The sequence below is a fragment of the Xenopus tropicalis genome, chromosome 6 (genome assembly GCF_000004195.4).
Source record: "Xenopus tropicalis strain Nigerian chromosome 6, UCB_Xtro_10.0, whole genome shotgun sequence".
Taxonomy (NCBI): domain Eukaryota; kingdom Metazoa; phylum Chordata; class Amphibia; order Anura; family Pipidae; genus Xenopus; species Xenopus tropicalis.
Genome location: NC_030682.2, coordinates 35,569,727 through 35,591,829, shown reverse-complemented (window position 1 = coordinate 35,591,829; position 22,103 = coordinate 35,569,727). Strand labels below are relative to the sequence as shown.

At 37.5% G+C, this 22,103-nt stretch overlaps 1 protein-coding gene across 2 annotated transcripts in view; it reads left to right on the top strand.

Moving 5' to 3' along the window:
- The first annotated feature begins 7,297 nt into the window (after positions 1–7,297).
- thsd7a (thrombospondin type 1 domain containing 7A) overlaps positions 7,298–22,103 on the top strand; it is a 127,910-nt gene continuing 113,104 nt past the window's right edge. For both annotated transcript variants that reach the window (XM_012965596.3, XM_012965595.3), the window contains exon 1: positions 7,298–7,770. In XM_012965596.3, coding sequence (XP_012821050.1) covers positions 7,638–7,770 — 133 coding nt within the window. In that variant the 5' untranslated portion in view covers positions 7,298–7,637. The remainder of the gene's footprint in view (positions 7,771–22,103) is intronic.

Below are 22,103 nucleotides of genomic sequence, written 5' to 3'. Positions count from 1 at the left end.
TAATGCTGTTATTAACTGTGTTAATAATCCTCTAGAAGTGACACAATTATAACGCAAATTATGTGGAAAGTGCAACTTGCAAGTGATTTAACAAGATGGGCGCTATTTTGTTTGAATGGACTAACCATTGAAACAATATTCAGCCCCACATTGTGTCATATACACTGGGAACCACACTGTGTATATGCTGGAATTTTTATTCAATGGTATAAGAGTATGTGAGTACATTCTTTAGCATTAAAAAATCCATCAGCATCTTCCTGATAACCCTGTAATGGTTGTGACTTTAAGACATTGAACAGTTTCTCTACATCTTCAGTTCTGCCGTAGCTATAAACATTGTTTAACATCCTACAACTCTGGCATTTGGGATCACTATTTGAGTTTTTTTTTCCAGCGCATAATATGGGTTGCATATATTACAGGAAGCTGTTATGTTATATTTTATTTATAAAGCACCAATCTTTCTAGGCTGCAAACAGAAACTATTGGAAAGCCAGGGAAAACTGAAGTCACGGTGCAATGTGCAAGATGTATTTGGCAACACTATATTCATAAGGGGTGTGCAGGCATCCCCCCATTCTGCCTCCTTCCCAGCCCTTGATATTATTTAAACACACAAGATAGGGAGTGCCAGTGGGTACAGTCCCAATCAATCCCTGTACTTATGTCTGTGAGGTTCTCTTTTATCCAGGTCATGGTATATCTATGGTAATAAGTCAAATAAACTAGACTTGCTGTCATCCAACTGGCTTTTTCAATTCAGAAATTTCTGAATTGAGAAAGACAGTTGGATGACTAGCAAAACATCTTCAAGAGAAAAAAGACAGCAAGTCCAGTTTATTTGACTCATTACCATAGATATCCCTGTACTTACTGCCTGCTCACCACTATGAACCACTTTGGCTCATTGTGCCCCTGAACACAAATGCTTTAAATGAGCAAAAAGAGGGGTTTTTCTGTGCTGCTTAGTGCTCTTGCACCTATATGGCATGTAAACTCTCACAACTAATAGAGAACTCTAAAAGCAATTTAATAGGCCTAAGAATGATGGCTGGGGAATCAGTCCTGGTTTGGTTAGAGATTTTTATTGTCTTGCATAAATATGGGATAGGTTATGTGTGAAGAAAAGAGAATAGAGGAAACATATTACCCAGTTAGAAAGCATAATACCCTGGTAAAGATAAGTAGGGTGCACACATCTTTTATTGAATGGATGAGCTGGCATATGGTGCTTTAACAGCCCACTGGTGATGATTTTCATGCTGTGCTACCACATAAGGAACCTTTAACCTAAAGTTTACCCTACAACTGGCTTGAACTTTATGGGGGGCATTGAATTATTTTTTCAGTCCAGAACTTTTAATAAATGACTGACATTTGTGCAAAGGAGTTGTGGTTTCAAAAAACTATGAAAATCAGAATTCTGATAATAGTGCCCCATATGTTTCAGTGTGCAAAGAGTCACCTTACCTGTCAACCAATGCATTGGTTAGAGAACATGCAGAACAATTAGAGAACACTAAAAATAAAAGAAAACATATTTAGACTAGAGAAATATGCAAGAAGAGGATTGCCCACATGTAGCCAACATTGCCTAAATCAGTGATCCCCCAAACAGGGGCTCATGAGTAGAGATGTAGCGAACTGTTCGCTGGCGAACTAATTCGCGCGAACATCGGGTGTCCGCAAGTCCGCGAACTTTCGGCGATGTTCGCCATTTTGGGTTCGCTGCGTTTTTTTTTGCGTTTTTTTTTTTGGCATTATTTTTTGGCGTTTTTTTTTTTGGCATTATTTTTTGGCGTTATTTTTTTGGCGTTTTTTTTTGGCGTTTTTTTTACAAAGTATTTTTCAGAGAAATTTTTGCTTGATCCCCCTCCTGCATGCCACTGTCCAGGTCGTGGCACCCTTTAAACAACTTTAAAATCAGTTTTCTGGCCAGAAATGGCTTTTCTAGGTTTTAAAGTTCGCCTTCCCATTGAAGTCTATGGGGTTCGCAAAGTTCGCGAATATTCGCGAGTTTTGCCGAAAGTCCGCGAACGGGTCCGCGAACATTTTTGGCGATGTTCGCTACATCCCTACTCATGAGCCACATATTGCTCACCAACTCCTTGGATGTTGCTCCCAGGGGCCTCAAAGCAGGTGCTTATTTTTTAATTCCTGGCTTTTGGGCAAGTTATGGTTGCATAAAAACCAGGTGTACTGCCAAACAGAGCCTCCTGTAGGCTGCCAGTCCACAAAGTGGCTGCCAAATTGCCAATCACAGTCCCATATTGCACCCCCAGGAACATTTTTAATGCTTGAGTTGCTCTCCAGCTCTTTTTACATTAGAATGTAGCTCACGGGTAAAAAAGTTGGGGATCATCAGCAAAAAAGGTTGGGGATCCCTGGCCTAAGTCATCAGTATACAAAATCCCTTTACCCTCCTTTTCATATTTATAACCTTGCAAAAGTCATCTTCTGGCATCAGAATTGGGCATGTCAAATCCAATCCTCGACATCTGTTGCCAACATTATTTGAAAACATAATAAGCATGTATTCTCTGCTTTATATAACTGCTGTATTCCCCTTCTGCCCTCGTGCCAGTGTAGACCTTTTAGTTCATGGTATAAAATGCAAAGCGAAATCTGTAGAATAGGTACATACACAGAAAGTGGAACACTTCAGCTCAGTTTCCTTCAGGCAATGGTAACAAATCTCTTACCTCAGTCGTTGGTTAGGCTAACTCTCTATGGTTGAAAGCCACTGAAGAAAACTGCACAGAGAATAATGAAATATTCTAAGAAGGATGAAAGAGCTTTCAGAAAGTGTATGTTGCAACCCCGGAGATCCTGTCCAAGGCTGCATGGGGTCTGACAATATGTCTATTCAGATTCCCTTTCAGTTCTCTCCAAAAAGGTTACTATATAATATTAACTAGTAGTCCTCTGTATCAAAAAGTAAAGCTCTGGTAGAGTTAGAAACCAGAAGTTAGACCACTCTGCCTACTACCTGGCCTTTTCAGAGAAACTAGAGAGGAGAGTACCCAATCGAAACTACTTGTGTTGAAATCATATTCATTTTATATTACTATTATTATAGCAATAGCGATAAAGTATAACGCTATGGTAAAGTATAGCAATGAGGCAATGTTTTCAGCAGGTTTGGTTGTGACGAAATTCCGCATTTCACCACTGGCAAATATTGTCGATATTGTTGCGAAAATTTGCTGCAAAAAATTTCATAGTGAGAAAGTCGCTGTGAAAAAAAAACACCAATAGACCCCAATGTATTCTACACAGAAAAGGTTGTTGCGGAAAAAAGTCACCACGAAAAAAGTTGCATTGGAAAAAAAATGTTCGCAGGGGAAGAAAGGCACAATGAAAACAAAACAGGACAGTTTCGCTTGTCACCATTAAAGTATATAGAATGCAAACAGAATTTAGTCTCATTTTTCCTTCCAGTATAAATGATAATGAATCTTCAAGTATGTGGTCTTCTACTGTACAGCCCTACAGACTACACAGTTGCTTTATAAATGTAAACCAATAATAAACTAAAATAATAATAGGGTTTTGAATAGCAAAGGCTTCCTTCTCCACCTGATCATTGTATAATGAATGCTTTAATTCCTCTCAAGCACTTACTTTCCATTCAACAGGCAGGCATCACCGATGTTGTTTAGTACAAAACCCGGCACTTATACACTGTATACATTCTAAACCAGAATTAATATTGAAGTGCAAGTAAAGATTCAGAATAAATAACCATTGATTCATTTTGCACTACTTATTAAAATGAATGTAGGGGAAGAACAACGGATAATTTCCAATGAATGTGCTTGTTATGATCATGACTTTTTATGGATTCCTTATCAGCCCATGATCTTCTGACTGCCGCCTCTTTCCCAGAGCTGAGGAGCAGTAATCCACACTTGCTTATCTCTCTTAATCACAGCCTCACAGAGCCGCCGCTGCCTGAGCCCTTAAATCCCTCTTAAATGCGTAAGAGAGTGAAAAGTAAACACAAAGGCAAATCTGCGGCCTTCAACATCGCTAATTTGCTCTGATGTCAGAATATTTTAAAAGGATAGTTCTTGGGAATTATTTGATCAAGGAAACTTCTAATCTCATGCAAGTGAGGAGGCAAAATTAGGGAAGGTTCTGGGATATGGGGCTTCCCGAGGGAGATTACAGGCGGTTTCTTTTTACAACAATAGGATCCCTAATGTTTCACATCCACTCTACCACGTGCTACCAAAGTCACTGGATAGTTTTTCTAATGTAGCTCTCCTTGAATCAGGACTGAAGCACTTATGAGATCATTTTCTGTGTATCTGAGTATCTTAAACGGGGTAATGCATTAGCCAAAGACAATGATTAATGTTCATTCACCTAGGGAAATATGTATATATATATTTATATAACAGATATGTCTTTCTAAAGCAGACAGGTTATTGCTTTAGGATGCATAGCTGTTAAGATTTAACTGAGCATTCAATATGAACAAACCTGGAAGTGAGTCTATATACAATAATCCACAATCTCCATTACTTTCTGTATCAAAGTTACTTAAGAAATCACTGCCATTGGTATTATCACATGGCATTTCCTTTTATCTGGTTTTTTAAACCTTTCCATGAAAATTACTTTCGATTTTGCCATGCTGCGTATTAATCAACACGTGCTGCCTCATAGGTCAGTGAACCGTATAATCTATTACATCAGGGTACTTTCATGCTGATTTTGTAGATTTTATAGTATGTGGCATTAAAAATTAAAATTACAGGAATTATTATATTGCGTGAATGCTCATTAGTCCCTAAAATGGCAGACTTAGCCAATAAATTTTATTTGTTGATGTTGTTGATGTTCCTGTACAGTAAACTGTTTCATGGTTAGAAAGGAAGAGGGTGAAGGAAAATACAAGGCCAAATGCTGAGGCCAAATACCTTGTAATACAGTAGCGTAGCCTTTGCCAGCCCCCCCCCACCCCCGTCTTCCTACTTCCTGCCCCCCCACCTGCATCCCTCATGTCCCCCGCTCCTTGCCTGCAGGTGGTAGATCTGCCAGGGAGGGTGATTTATTTGCAACTATAGAAGAAGCAGACCCCGCAGTTGCGGTGGGGCCCGGGGGAGAGGGGAGCCCTGACTGTGGGGGTATGCTTCCTCTATAGTTGTAATGCATTACTTGAATGAATGTTGTTAGTCCATTGCCCATCCTACTGCTGGTACAATACCTCTTCCAGCATTCTTCAGCACTATTCAGTGGTTGATGGATTACTGGGAGTTTAAATAACGCTTAAGTGGTCATTGTATTTATAATGGCTGCTCTCATACATGGATTGTGTTTGTAATGACAATGAACACAACTGGTGCCAGGGCCTAGAAAGCACATAGGCATACTCCCAATGCATGAAGTTCAGCTTGTACTGTATATTATCAACATAGTTGGTTCTAAATACCAGCTATTCTCTGGCATCATGTTACTGGCTACACTGATGCACTTTCTAATGTATATGCTGATAGGAAATTCAAATTTACAGAACCAGTAGCATTTCCTAATAGCACATTGCAGCAGCTGGCACCTATGCACCTTTACAGCACGGGCTTAATAAATGAGTCATAGGGAATTAGATAAACAGATACATTCAAGAACTGATAACTATGGATTTAGGGCATTGGCATGGCACATTCTCTTCCTTTTAGCTGCAATAAAATGTCCATTACCGAGTACTGCGGATTGCTTTCCATTTACAGTGTGAGTTTCTGCAGGCTGGCCATAACCAAGGAATTGTTGCGCAGTATTTCACATTTATATGTGATAACTGACCATAGGGGTTATATTTAAATTGGAGTGGTCATAAAAATAAAATCAAACTCACAAAAGGCTCACTTAAGTTTTACAGATAGGACATTTTTCTCAACTTTGTTCTTATAGGCACAATTTTTATATATTAGAATAGAACAACCTATGACCAGCTGAAGTTAGGTTTTCAGCATTGTTGACTCCATTTTGCTATTGTTAATGACAAATAGCTAGAGATTTAGAAAGATATGTCAAACTGGAGGAAACATAATTTCTCCAACTTTATGAGTGGCATTTTGATGCAAGATGGTGTCAAATAAAAGTCCACTTTTGTTGTTTCCCATGGATCCCGTGGACATGGTTTACTCTTGTTCTGCATTCCTTAGCAACATGTTAACAGTTAGCAAACATATAAATAGTTGCTGTGGATTTCAGGACTTTTAGGCAAGTTTTCTCTATGTCTCTACATACCCTGCCAGTTCTGTGTGCCAATTGTGTAGACATGATTTTCTTTATATAAATTGTACCGTTACATGAAACTTGTTGTTCATGACATAGGTAAATTGCAAATGGTGCATGCTAGTAGGAAATTAAAGTTTTTTTTATATCAGTAATTATAAAGCTATTTGTATTCTGTTTATTTTGCCCATTTGTATCTGTGTCACCATTGTCACACTTCAGTATCACTACTATTGTTAGTATGGCTTGTGTGATTCAGTGCCTTGCTGCCTAATTTGTTTTTAATGATCTCTTCCCTTACTGGTCTGTTTTGGGACTCATCACTCATTCTGTCTGTCTGTCTGTCTATGTGTACGTCTATCTTTACCTTTACGGAGGCAATTTCACTTGGATTTAGTTAATTAATTGATGCTTTATTTAATAAAGACATTTTATCTCAGTTTAAAACATGAAACATAAAGCATAAAGTTTTTGGTTTGTTACTTACAATGTATTTCTAAGTTAACGTCAGTTACAAGGTACTGTTTTATTACTACAGAAAAAAAGAATAATCATTTTTAAGAAATTCAAATTATTTGCTTAAAATGGACTCTATGAGAGATGGCCTTTCCATCATTCAGAGCTTTCTGGATATTGGGTTTGTAGATAGATCCCATACCTGTATCCGATTGTTGCTAGCACTCATAGGTAAATATATTTGAATGGTTTTCTGAAACATTTCTGTTTGATTAATATTGTATAACATAGAGTTGTTTTATTTCCAGGGAAGGCATAGTTTAATTTTGACTGGAAATGTTTAATTAATATTTTCATAATTAACTAGCTTTAAAAACAGTCTTTTTCAGAATGAAAGACTACGTATAATTACATCAAATGGCTTAATAACACTTCAGTTAGTTGCTGCGAGCTGATCAAGGCCTTCTATTCTTCCTGTGCATTGTTTTAGATAAGAGGCATCTGGGGTGTTACAATGACATGAGTTTCCCCCTTCCTCTCTGAATTTCTCTCTCTCTTTTTTTTCCCCCCACTCTCTTTTTCTCCAGCTGGTGCAATTTATTGCCGCTGCCTCCCAGATCAAGATAACCTGCTCAGTCAGCTGGAGCCCCCTGCAGACAGCTGTCTCTCTTTCAGCTGATGGAAAACTGCCACTAGCCAGTGAATAGGAAGCGAGCGGCGCAGCATCCTCTGCACAGCATCAGCACAAGCAGCAGCCCTGGGCTCTATTGTTCCTTGGTGTTAAATGGTTTTTCCTTTTCAACTGGCATGCACAATAGCTGGGAAGAGGATTCTGTTCTCTGTGACTTAAAAAGGAAAACTGAGGAGGGAGACGCTATTAGGAGTGGGCTATTCATTGTGTACAAGCTGTAACAGCATCGCTGCCTTCCGAAGGCATGGGGAGAAGCACCGGCTTTTCTGGTACCCTTGCTTCTTCCCTGGGAGTGATTGTTCTTCTTCTCGGTGGGATCTGGGCTGCTGAGACGCAGAGTGAATCTGAAACCAAAACTATATACATATGGAAGACTGGTGAGTCAAATGGGCTGCTTGTTCTTTTTATGTTACTGGCTCCAAAAGTAAAGGCAGCTATTGCATGTAGGCTATTCATTAACAGATGTGTTGGTCAGAGGGGTTGTTAGCTTCTTCTGTATGAACAACAACTGGACTGTGCCTAATATCTATAGTACTGATGGAAAGACAATAACCACATAGTGAAAGCACAATGCCAAGGTAGCACGAGGCATTTCTGTTGCAATGATGATATGCAGTAGGTAATATATATTATGTGTAGGTTGCACATCTAATGGTCTAAAATTAGATTTTGCCAGAGAAGATCTAGTCGTGCAGTAAATAATTCAGCGCTCCAAAACTATACAGCTGACCTGATTTTCCTGCTGTATATGATAGTGACAGGTACGCACTCCTACTGACATTTATTTGAAAAATGTGATTGTTCAAACTAGAAAACAACCGTAACCGCATGTCAGTAATTACTTTGTAACGGATATAGCAAATAAACTATCATACATTGTTGTTTTAGTGTCCTATATCCATGTGTATGTGAGTATGGTGAGTCCTTAAATTTATAAAAATAATACATTTTGCCTGCTATGCTTTAGAATTTTCCAGCTACGACATAACCCATCAAATTAAGGGTTTGTGTTTTTTAACCACATCCGACAGATAATGAATATTATTAGTTGTCAATGATGTCATGTAGGGAAGCAGATTCCAGATCAAACTGGTGATTGCATTTGTGACTGCCACTTCATTCTTAAATTGGATAATAGCAACAAAAAAAGTAATCATAAAAAATGACTGGGTCTTTTCTGGATACCAACTTCCTTTGGCCATATGCCACAAAGACAGATCAATTTACAATTACATAGATATCCTGAATATTTTAAGAGCTTGCTGTATTTATCTGGAAGCTCAGTGCAGGGATTAAAGGGAAATTCATTTAAACCAAGGAAGGGATTCTCTCCAAATAATGCCAGCACCAAATGTATCTGGTAAAGAAGCAAACTGAATGCTATAAACACGTACCATGTTGTTCAAACATGAATGCATGCCATTAACTTTAAAGGTTATGTATTTTGATTTAAGATAATGTAACTGGTATATGATAAGGGACAGAAAGCAAATTCTATCAGGACATTGGGTGTGGGGGTGGGGGGATCCTTCCATCAACTTTTTCAACATTAAATAACACAAGATTTGGTCAAATTAAATGGCTCATATCATTTGGGGGGATCTGTGAACAGAACCATTGATTTAACTTATTTTGCAACGGTGATAACATCCATAGCCCAGTAGAAATGTCTGTAAAAGCTCAAGAGATATATGTGACACTGACTGCTAAGCTTCTGTAAATTGGGTTAGCTCTCCATCTCACTGATAGCTCAGCTTATCATCCTAATGGCAGGAACTCATTCTTTGATTTGTCTTAACACTACTGCCCGAAGGAGCCACGCTGCTGCTATATCCTACTGCCGGGAATCAGGTTATGAAATGGATCCATGAATTAAATAATAGTTCTGGCCCTGGCAAGTCACAACTTTTTAATTTGGGCGCTTAGCTAGGAGATGAGAGAGCTGACAGAGAAGGCTGAATGTGAATTATATTTATATTTTTCTGTTGTGAGGTCTTATTATTTTTTATTATCTGTGACTGATAATAATAGGGAAGGGCAGAGAGAACATTTTCCCTGGGGCATCAGTCTCAGAGAAGGTTCTTGGTAACAGTATGGGTATTATGTCAAATGATGTACTATTTTTAGCATTTATATAGAGCATATCCTACCTGCCCCCTGCGGCTGTTGGAAAACTACAAATACCATCCTGCCCTGGCCTCCAAGTCCTACTGCCTGTTTTAGCTCAGCAACAGCTGGATAGCTGCCTGGTGGATATTCCTAATTTAGGTTTTTGGTTTCTCCATCTTGGATGACCATGGTTTCCCTGTTAGTATGATGTAGATATACTGATTGACCAATCAAAACAGTCACATTGTTTCTTATTATGCAGCTTAAAATTTATGTTGGTCTGCCTGAGGCACATTGTGGTGAAATAGCTTGCTCTGGGGCATCACCAGCTGTCACAGGAACTGAACCCAATCCTCCATCAATCAGACAATGCTGTTTTACTCACTAAGCAATATCCTTTGCTCCCTAGGCTTGTGTTTATAACAATTACTGTCTTTATGTTTATTATGACTGTGATAGTGTGTTGTGTTTTTCCTATTTGAGTCATTCCTATTTGCAGCACATACCACTCCAGTGTATTTGACTAACTGCCTTTCACTACTTTTCAGCTACAATCGAATCAGTCCCATTGACATCATGGGTATTGCTTGCTTACAATTGTTCCTGCTATTCCCACTTCTCAAATCTGATTGACCTTTGCCTGCACATGTATATTCATTTGCTTAGCGAGGAATGCTCTTTGGTAATTAACTGTTTGTCTTGCACTCCACTTCTAGTACCTTATCAATAAACCTTTACTAGTGTAAAGAATGATCAAAAAAAGAATATTTGACACAAAATTGAAAATTCAGATTGATTTCTTAAATGTAAGCAAACCGAGTGAGGCCCTGCTTTAAACATTTGATTTGTGTGGAGTAGGGACGTCCCCAAAAGATGTCTTCTTGGCTCATGAGAATATTGAGGCACCCTACCTGCATACATGTGTCTCCCTAAACCTTTTTGATTGAAATGTTTCACAGATGACAAGGACCAACTCCCATAAACAAAGATTAAGACTGTCAGGGTTAAGGACGTGTGTTTCTAATAAGCCAGAAGGGCAGTAGATGGATTTATCTGTGAAGTTCCCCAGCTAGGTTCCTCTCAGAGCAAACATGTCAACTTGTGGCCAAGCTGAATGGGCTTTCAAATTACAGCAGATTTGGGTGTATCTCTCCTTTTGTTTATTAGATTGATGAGGGCAATTTTATCCAGGCTAACAGTTTTAGAAGTTTTAACTCTAGACTAGGGACAGGCCTCCAAGGTACCCTAACCATTTTTGCTCTTCAGGCTAAGACCATAGTGTGTCCCCAAGTGAGGTACACATAGAAGGGAGCACCAGCTGACATGATTATTCAGTTGTACCTTATTAATGCTCTGCTTTAACCTGCTATTTCCAGCCAGTACCAAATGCCACTTAGAGTATGGACTTGCCAACTGCATAATCGCAGCAGAAATGTATTTTTATGTTAAGTGACAAATGTGGTTGTGTTTGTGGGTAGCATCACATTGGGTGACAAGCACAGAACCTTCTTTTCACAGGTATGTGTGAAGTTTTGGTGACGTCTTATAGTGTTTAGTTGCCTAAGGAGACACTTACCTTTTCTTATATGAAGGACATTTGCCATTTTCTTACAAAGAAGAGAACTAAATTCACTGGTACTTTTAAATCTGCTCTAAATGAGAGAGCAACTTATTCTGTTTTGAATCTGACTTGTCATTGGTTCATTTATTGATAGTTAATCAAGACATACAATGAGTACGGCACATAAGCAGAGACATTTGCTTGTGAACTTGCTGGAATTTCCCATATTGCCTGGAATAAATATTCATTCACCAATATATGGCTTGCAGCTTATGGTCTATTCAGTCACTAAGCTCTTGTGCCTACCGCTTCATCTGTGCCCTGCATACTGCACTGGGTTAAAAATCTGGCGCAAGGTGCAGAGAGCAGCTCTATGACATGCAAACTGCAGGCATTCCATAAACACCCTTGTGCCACCCACTTGTGCTACATACAGAGTGAGTTCCCAAACTATGGGGCTGTCCCAACTAAGGGTTGATTTGAGGCTATTTAAGGTAGTATTTAAGGTAAAGGCCAGTTAAGATGAAATGTGGCATTAGCATTTGATTGGTCTATAGCCATGATTGAAACAAGATTAGGATCACTAATACAAGAATATTTTTTCTATATCTTTAACCTTATTATTGTGTAGGAGGGCCCCCTATTTTAGACAACATAGCCAAGTTAGTATTGAACAACACTTCACAAGTGGGAAGACCCATTCTCACATTGAATTTATATGCTCACATTTATAGTATGAATTCCATGCTTGCTCGTAACCCAATGATAAGCTATAAATAGGGGTTTATTTGTTAAAGAAAAACCTAACTACAAATTTAGTCAAACACTAAGGCAATTCTTATAATGCTCAGTTACTGATCTCAAATGTGCCACAGGTACTGTATTTGACATTAGCAGAACCTAAATGCAATTGTTATTAATATGACTCGTACTTTGGTTTTCCAATGAGTATTCAGGAGTATTCTTACTTATTTCAATAAATAAGAAATAAATATCCCCCATTTTAAATACAATGTATTATATTGTCATAAGAAATACACACACTGATCTCCATATAGTACATCATAGCATATTTTCGGTAAACGTACGCATTTGTGTGCACAAAACAAATATTTGCATATGACTTTGAAGTCTCATGGCAAATGAACTAGACTCCCTTGTGTGAAACCATATGACAGGAAGAATTACATCCATGGCAGGTATGTGCAAGGTTAGGAAATCTTCTAATCCCCCACTGATAGGATTCCCTCTGTTGTCAGGACATCACAGCAGTCCCCACCTCTAGCTGTTAAGTGTTGCCATGGATATCCCAGACCTTTTTCATTTCATTTTTGCCTATCTATGCCCAATGGCACCTATGTAATGACATTTTAAAACATTGTCTTATGACCTACATATGAAATATATGAATGCATTAAATACATAAATGGTACTACACCTTGACACTTGTTAAAATGTATCCTTTAATATACCCTAACAAAATGGTATTTTAAGTTTAACACACCTTAGATAATACTCAAAAGAGCTTATTGCTAGATAATTGTAGTATTTGACATTTAGTATATGCTTTCCTTCCTACACTGCACCGATCTTGTTTCATAAATTCAAGTTGTGCCTCGTGATATAGGCTCTCTCCCAGCAGTGCCCAGTGCTTAATGAACTCTATAGCCAGACCACTGGTGTAAAGAATTATATATGATCAGATTCATATTGAAATATGAATAGTCCAATTGCAGCAGTCTAGTAAGTAGCCCTGTAACCTGATCATATGAATTTGCCTTTGGAGATCTACCTGAACATTTGGATGGGAGAGGTCTAGTTCCTACCCTTTGATGGATTTTTCATTGGTGTCCTGTATTAAAGGTGGCATGCCATTCTAGATGCCAGGAGGGGCAATACAAGGAGAATAAACATAAGACATGTGTCTCACAAGGCAGGTGTCTCTTTTACAGCCAGGCTATAGTTTTAACCTATTATTGCCAAAGCTCTGGGAGCAAAACTAAAATTCTTTAGGTCCATAGCATTATGTTATCAGGCTGGTTTTATAAATATATACACTGTATATTTGTGTACTGAGCCTGGTTCCTGGAATAGGTATTACCTCTATGTTTCCAGTGCCCTTATTCCTAAGTTACAATGGCTAGTTTACCTTGACCGTGCTCTTCAGTTAAGTGAATGCAGTGTTAACTGGGAGTGTGACAATTCTTTTATGCTCAAATGGAATGCTTTGTCATTACAAGCAGCTGAGCTATGATATATGTGCAGTGTGCAGCTGCGGCCCAGGTTCAACTCTCTTGCTGAAGGTAATAAATATGGTGTGAAATGTTAAAAGGGAAAAAAAAGAGAGGAAAACCCATCAACACTATCCAAGCAAATGCATTATGTCAGTTCAAACAGGGATGGTAGTGCCAAAAGGTAAATATGGAGATTCAATGTAAAAGTGTCATAATAAAGAAATGGAGGTCCTGCTGCTTCTCTGAGTCCCCCCGACCAGCTTGTGCCATACCAAACCAACTGCACAAAATAACAAAATAATGGAAATGTATTTAATTGCTTTAATAAAGACAATCTAACAGCTGTTCCATGGCCATCAGTCATCCTTACAGTGATGTTCTCTGTCCCCAGTTTCCAGAAGACCTCATGTTTCATTGTAAATGTCAACACATTTTTGAAGGTTCTAAAAATGCAAATGTATATATTTTGCACTTGTAAACCAGTAATCTGTCCACCACTAATCCCAGTTCAGTTACTTGACTGATATCCAATTTCCCTCATCCTTGTAGTTTGCAAGCTGCCACTGGCCTCTACAAAACTGGACATGCATTCAATCTACATTATACCATAGTTGGCTTATTAGCAGTTACTAGATGCATGCTGTTGGCTGCACTGGTTTTAATGCTACTGTGAACTATGCAAATGAATTGCTTTCTAGCCACGCAGAATGAGAATTTAATGGGGCTGCTAAATTGCACAAGTGCAGTTGTCAATAGCAACCAATTAGCAATTAGTTTTAGTTCTGCAGCAAATTAAGAGCAAAGTCTTGATTGGCTTCTATGGGCAACCACCCTTGTGCAATTAAGTGTCAATGGTTAAAAATGTGAATAAGAGAAGAAGCGGTAACCCCATACAGGGACTAATAGATATTTCCTCAATATGTTTTGTTATAAACAAGCAGCATTCTTGTGCTCATTTGAAAACTGCCCCAGCTATGCTTCCTATATAAAAATAAACATCACTTTGAAAAAAAAAGAATTTTTGTGACTTTTTTGAAATGTAATCTGAAACACAATAAATTAAATAATTTAGTTACTGGGGTACAAAAGAATACCATATTCGGCGATCCCATCTTACTGGAGCAGTGCCATAAAAGCTTGAGTTTCTAAATATATCTTGGGTAAATGTTCCTCAGCCTGATTTGCCATTGGTGGCATTTAAATTATCATATAAATGTAAACAAACTACTAATCCCACCACAGTTATTGATAGGATGCTTAGCTACATTTATCAAAGGATTTTAACAAACTGATACATTTATCAAAGATACACATGAAATGGTGTTTCCACTTAAATGAAAGATTTTGAGATTTTATCTGCACTGGAAAGAATCATCCCCAGTTTTTTGGGTTTTTTTTGCTTTGTAAAAATATTCAGTAAAATGTTCAGTAAAAATATCAGGTAAGTCCCCATTGGCTGAGCGTTCCACCACACAGCACAGCAGGTAGTACAGTTATTCAGAATGCTGGGGACCTGGGGTTTCCAGAAAAGGGATCTCTTTTGTAATTTATAGCTTCATACCATAAGACTTCTAGAATCATGTAAACATAAAATAAACCCAATATGATTGTTTTGCCACCAATATAGATTCATGCAGCTTAGTTACCAAGTACCAAGAAATTAGAATTATTTGCTTAAAATGGAGTCTATGGGAGATTGCCTTTTTGTTATTAAGAACAGTCTGGATAATAGATTTCCAGATAAAGGATCCTATACTGCACCTGTAATAAGTTCCATTTAGTACCCATAGTGATAGAGACAAATGCTGAATGAGAAAAAAAAAATGAAGGCCTCTTTTATCTTTATTCAGCATGTTTGTGTATGGATAAATTGGACCTATTAACAACAGTACTGAATGAACAAGGGAAGCTAAAAGGTACAAGTAATTGCTGTTAAAATCCATTTATTAACACATAACATGTGTGGAGTCAAAGTGGTTCTTTGTCAAAAGGTATTGTTGTTGATCGCTAATATAGCAGAGGCAGGGTGTATTAGAAGGAAAGGTTGATGCACTTCTCAGTGTATTGGTCATATTCATTTGTTCCATAAATTGGACTTATTACTATATGTGAAGCAGGAGGTGGAATGCACCAGACAGGGTAATGAATACTTACCCATCGCTGAAATGCAAATTGCTTGTGCGTGGAATATAATGCGCCAATATAGCTGTACCACTTGCTTCATTGTTATATTTGTCAACAGTTCAGGCTACATTGTAGTGGCATTATAGATATACAGAGTACAATGAGGAAACAAGAGCATACTTGTCTGCAGTACAACAAATGATGTGGTCAGATTATGTGTTTCATTGTTTTGTATTGTGTGTAGGATTATGCTATGCTAGAAATTTAATTAAGGTCACCAATAATATACTTCTGACAACCTTCAGCATAGGTATTAACTGGCAGTTTGGGTGCCTGTATGAGCTGGCTTGTTTGTTCCAATACACCTCGTTGTGTGAGATGGCGGGTGGAACTACATCTTGCTCTAACCTTTGCACCGTGCATCACAACTGATGTACGGGTCAATGTTTTGGTGTTAAATTGCTTTTAAAGGAATGTCATGGAAAAGGTGTTTTTTTTAAACACATCAGTTAATAGGGCTTCTCCAGCAGAATCCTGCATTGAAATCCATTTTTCAAAAACACAGATTTTTTATATTTAATTTTGAAATTTCACATGGGGCCAGCCATATTCTTCATTTCCCAGGGTGCCACAGCCATGTGACCTGGGCTCTGATAAACTTCAGTCACACTTTACTGCTGAGCTGCAAGTTGAAGTGATATCACCCCCCTCCCAGCAGCCGATCAGCAGAACAATGGGAAGGGAGCAAGATAGCAGCGCCCTGACACCTGTATTGCTAAAAGTGATAGATCCAAGTACGGCTCATGACTCCAGTTTTTAATTGAAAATAAGAGAAAGATTGTAGTTGTCCTGCCTTAATGCCTATAAATAGATTGCTATATAGATACAATATAGATTACAAATGTCATGGCAAATTGTTCATTTAAACGCTTATTTTGTACTTTTTTTTTTTTAAAGAATATTATAAAGCGATAAAGCAATGATTCCTCTGTGTGAAGTACGTCTTATACAGTTATTTTTCCAAATACTTGCTGCGAAAATGATGTGACATAGAGCTTTAGAAATCTCAGAAACTATAAAATATGAAAGGATCACAGAAACAGAAGCCTTTCAACACCAGATATTGATTGGTACAAGCAGGCCTATTAGTTCCCATTGCAATATAGCCCTCAGGGATCTCAATATACAGGATAAGCTTTTTTCATATATATAAACCTGTATATTGCATTACAATGGAATATGGCATGCTTCCTCATCCACTGAGCAGAGTGTTCAATCAGAAAGTGAATTAGACTGATGTCTAACCGGGCACTACCGGTGTCAGCATTTGAGCAGTTGCAGGAAACACTTAGTACAAGTAAAATGCAGCCCCATACATATGCACACCCAAACAGCTATCACTTTCTTTTTCTTTTTTTGATGCCCTTTGTGGTGCTATTTAATGGACATAGGAATGATTACAAACAGAAAGGAATGCCTAGTGGTAGCAGGTGGAGCAAGGGACATGGACTCAGGTGGGGCACAGATAGACCTTCCATCAATATCTTTTGTTACAGTCAGAATTTGATGCTGGACTGTGTTATGATATCTTTTGTCCAGTTCCAAACTGGAATCCCAGCCAGATGGCTTGGGAAAAATGGTTGGTATAATTCTGAGAACCTGCTGCTACATTTGTCATTAAATATGAAGCATGGAGGAGCAGGGCATGGGTACAGCCCTTGGCTATTGAACCTGTTTTTATGTCATTGAAAAAATCAAGTCGTTTTAACCCTTAGATTAGTATTTTCTTTTACACCTCAAAATCACTTTATAAATCCAAATTAAAATAATTTGCAAAAAGACAAATGAGCAGTCTGTGCCAAGTACCAGAAAAGAAATTTAAAAAAAAATGGTACTGTCTGAACATTTTAAAAACATTTGTGAAATCTTTTGTGAAGGGGAGGCAAATTTAGCATAACCTCCATTGACTTCTAAATGAACTTGCCAGCTTTTAGTGTATTCAGTGTAGTGACTACTAGAAAATACATTTCCCATAAAAGCAACAGCTATTAGCGTTATTTTGTTTTCAAAATACAAAAGTGAATTTACATTATTTTCAGTATAAAATTGTTAATTTTAGTTATCATTTATATGCATGGTAACTTCTAGTTATATTTTTTAGCTCTAAAAGCCGCAGAAAAAATGGTTGCGACTTTTCCAAGATCTAGGGGCACATTTACAGCCCATTTAAGCCCCGAATCTGAATCCCGAATGGGAAAAAACGGATTGGAAACAAAAATTTATCGTTTTTTTCGTCGCCGTCGCGATTGTTTCGTATTTGTCATGATTTTTTTGGCGCCGGCGCGACTTTATCGGTAGTTGCGCGATTATTTCGTTGGCGTCGCAATTTTTTCGTATTGCGCTATAGTAAACGGCGGAAAAACCAATCCGAATGTTTCGCGACGGCAACGAAAAAGTTGCGAAAAATATACGATAAAGTCGTAACGGCGACGAAAAAGTCGCGCAAAATACGAAACAATTGCGACGGTGACGAAAAAATCGCAAAAATACCGATCATTATGAAAAAACACATTCGGACGCTTTCGGACGTTCGTGGATTACTAAATGTGCCCCTAGTATACATAAAAACAGCTAAAAATCCGAATCTGACAATTTGCCAGCTAAAACTTGCCGAGATCATGTAGAAGTCAATGGAAGATGTCCCTTTCCTTCCTTGAAGGATCCTTCTTTTGCTTTGAAACTTTAGAGGTTTCATATTTTTTACCCTGTTTTTTTTTTTTGAGACAATTTGAAAAAGTTGCAGTTTTCAAAATTATTTACTTTTCTGCAACTTTTTAGTAAATGTAAAGACATTTAAGTAAACAAGTTTAATTGAATTTTAAGATAAAAAAGAGAAATGTTAGAGATTTAGTAAATCTGCCCATAGTGACCAATCAGCAGGAATCATTTACAGTATCAGTCTTGTTTGACAGCCAATGCCTAATTAGTTGCTATGGGTAATATGGAATGTTACATTGCAAAATGCAAATAAATCTTCTTAATTGAGTTTTTCCATTTACAAATCGTATTACCCCCCTCCCTTAGTTATGTTTTTTCCTCAATATGGAGATACACAGAGATTTAGATCTACCCACCCACCTTTTTCCCAAATAGGTAAAAGAAATATTAGCGTCAGAATATAACTAGGCCACAGGCAAAACAGCAGCTCAGCTATGGAGCCGATTTGTTTTTTTTATAGCCTTGAATATATTGAATACTGAGTTGACAATTTAGTTTCATTTGTACACAATGCTTAAAAATTATATTACTCCTTGCTTGATATATTGCTTTGAAAGCAGCTGATAATGGTATAGCTGTTAACCATAATTATGGCATCTACCACCTCAAATGAAATATGACTGTATGCATTGAGATACTGTAACATCTTCTCACATGTCCCTCGAGTCTCCTATTTCAAGCCTAATGGCATAACCCTTTGTTACAGCGTAGTCCTCTTTGCTGCTAGAAAATGCTTTCCTCCTCAAGCACATTTATTGTTCTACCATCCAAATCAAGTGACTGTGCCTTGATAGCCTCACTTCAGACTGTTTGAATGAGGACATAATTTAAATCCATATCCCATCAACGCAAATAGGGGGATTTTAAACGAAGATGGCAACTGACATTATCAAAGGTTCTTGTTTCTAAAATGTTATCAAACAACAAAAAAAATAGCAAAAAGCAATAGAAAAATGTCAAAATGATGTCTTTTTAGTAATAATTAGCTTTTGCAGTTATATACTACTGAGAACTACAAATGTTTTCATGTTAGACAACAAAACATACATAAAATCCTGATTTTACTTGCAGAATAAAGGAGATATAAAATAACCATCGATTAATGAAGTTAAGAAAAAAGGCCTAAGGTCTAGGTTCAACTTCACTGACCAGCTTGTACACCTTCTTATATAATTTTGGCAGTGCTTAGGTAGAGGATAATTCTTAGACATTGGCTGTGCTGAGTTCTTTCAGACTGCTGCGAATGCTAGATACAGGCAGTTGACCACATTTATCTGACCAGGGCTTGAGTTTAGATAGGATCTTTCAATTCAGGTGGTTAGATGGCTATAGGGACTAGTGATTGACAAATGTGTCCCATTTTCACCAAAAATGAGCCAAACTGCTTAAAATTCACAAAAAGATGAAAAATTTGTGAAATGTGGCTACCAAGCAACTTTTTTTATACACTTGTTTTTTTTTTGCACAATTGCAACTTTTCTGACGCAACTGTTTTTACATTACTGCAACTTTTTTCTCACTCCAAACACATTAAAGTCAATGGGCATTATTTCTCTGCAAATCTTTTTGTCACAGCAACTTTTTGCAGGTTTCGAGAAAAGAATCGCCAATGGCGACATGCGGAATTTCTTATTTAATCCATGCCATCACTAATGTGGACCTTAGAAGTAACCCTAGAGGCCCTTTCTGTTATATGCATTGGGGTTTATGATGAACCCTAACCCAAGTGCTTCCTCTGCTATGTAAAACCCCAACCACCAGTCCAGTGAGGCCATAGTTCTACTTCAGCAGAGGATGCACTTTTTATTAGGAACCTCATCCAGAATATTTTTTGTTTTGTTTAATGGTTCGGAGAGTGATACTTGCAATGCAAAAGCCACATTTCTGCACACTGAGGAGTCTTTTTAAGGCAGGTTTTTTGTATGTGACTAGGCCCTGCTAACATAATACAGGTATAGGACCTGTTATCCAGAATGCTCAGGACCAGGGTTTTCCGGATAAGGGTTCTTTCCGTAATTTAGATCTCCATACCTTAAGTTTACTATAAAATCATTTAAACATTAAATAAACCCGATAGGATTGTTTTGTGTTTGATAAGGGTTAATTATATCTTAGTTGGGGTCAAGAACTAGGCACTGTTTCATTTTTACAAGGGAAAATAATTTTTAAAAACTGGAATTAATTGCTTATAATGTAGTCTTAAGGTGATAGCCTTCCAGTAATTCATAACTTGTATAACAGGTTTCCGGATAAAAGATCCCATACCTATAATAACATTTTAGAGGTCCGTTGAAGTAACTTGCCCCAGCTGTGAGGAGTTGCCATTTTACCAAGGAATGATTTGGGTTGGGTACAGGACAAAATATGCATTTAATACATTTAATTGATTGTAAATCAATTTTGTAATAAAATGTTCTTAGTATCCATACATTATATGGATTGATTTGGTAGACCATGTATACATGTCAGCAAACAGCTTTAATAAACCATGCACTTTTTTCATTCAATAATGATATTTTGCCTTGTAAGGTGTGCTCATTCAAGCACTTAATAACAGGTCAGCATTCTTAATATATATTGACTGATAATCAAGATGTGCTGCTGCAACAGCTAATGTGTTTTCAGAGAAAAAATACATCAGAACTCTTAAATACAATTAAAATATTTGTGCTTCCTACAGTAGCCAGTTCTCTTCGGAAGAAGATTTTATATATATAAATTATATATATATACAGTATTTATACCTTCAACACAACTAGCCATTTGTTTTTCTTATTGGAATGGCAGTTGTCTGATTGCCATTACCATAGGAGACCAACGTCACTGTTAATATTACCCATAGCAACCAAAAAGATCTTTGCTTTTGTTTTCTAAAGGTGGCCATAAATGGGCAGATTTAAGCTGTGATTCAAGTCCTTCACACCAATCCAGCAGCTTATCTTCCCATGTATGGAGACAGACGTTTGGCCTCCCCAACCGATATCTGCCTGAAAATTGGCCAGGTGTTAATCAGGCAGTTTTGATTTTCCCATTGGATTGAGGAGCACATTGACTCATTGATGTGGTCCTCGCTCCTTGCCAGATGAGTGAATGGGGTAAACTGTGAGGGTTTTTTAGCCTGATGGTTAGTAAGCCATGTAGCAAATTTAAGGATGTTTTCTATTCTATTCACTTATGTAAAGAGTATTTGATTTCCAAAATATTGCTGTCTATCCAAAATTAGGCGCAAACCTTGCCAATAAAGTAATTTTAAAGGAAAGAGAGAATCAGTGCATTGTGAGAACCTCCTGTTATGAAAATATGGTTGTAAGGTGTGTGAGTAGAGAAACTTTATCAATGATGCTTTTCTAATCTCAAAAAAGTAATTATTATTTTATTTAGATTTTATTTTTAAGAAATCAGCATTGGAAACTGAGCAGTTTGTGTACAAACTGACTATTTGTCAGAAACTTAGGTGAGATGTCAATATGGCTTCTCACTTGGAATGCCAGTAGGCCTTTAAAGTAGGGGACCCCTGAAACGCTGCCTGCACCCCTGAAAAAGTGTTTTTTCATTAGCAGGAAACCCCCATTGATTTATGGCCTTTATATTTAGTTTCAAAACAAACTTCTCCATTCTTACTATATGTACTTAAAACTTGCCAATAAATGGTCTTTGTTTCAAGGAACAATTCCACATACTTTTGTTTAATAAATAATATTGGTTTCCACAGATATACATGTATTCCTTTATGGTGCCCCTCCTGTTCTATAATGTTCTGACGCATTTCTCTGGCTAATGACTGCTAAATGATTCAACAGCAGCTATACAGAAATCCAGTACATTTTTTTGAACTGGATTTGAATTAAATAGAGTTCAAACCATCTCAGTAACTTTATGGATAGCTATACCATTCTGTTTATAG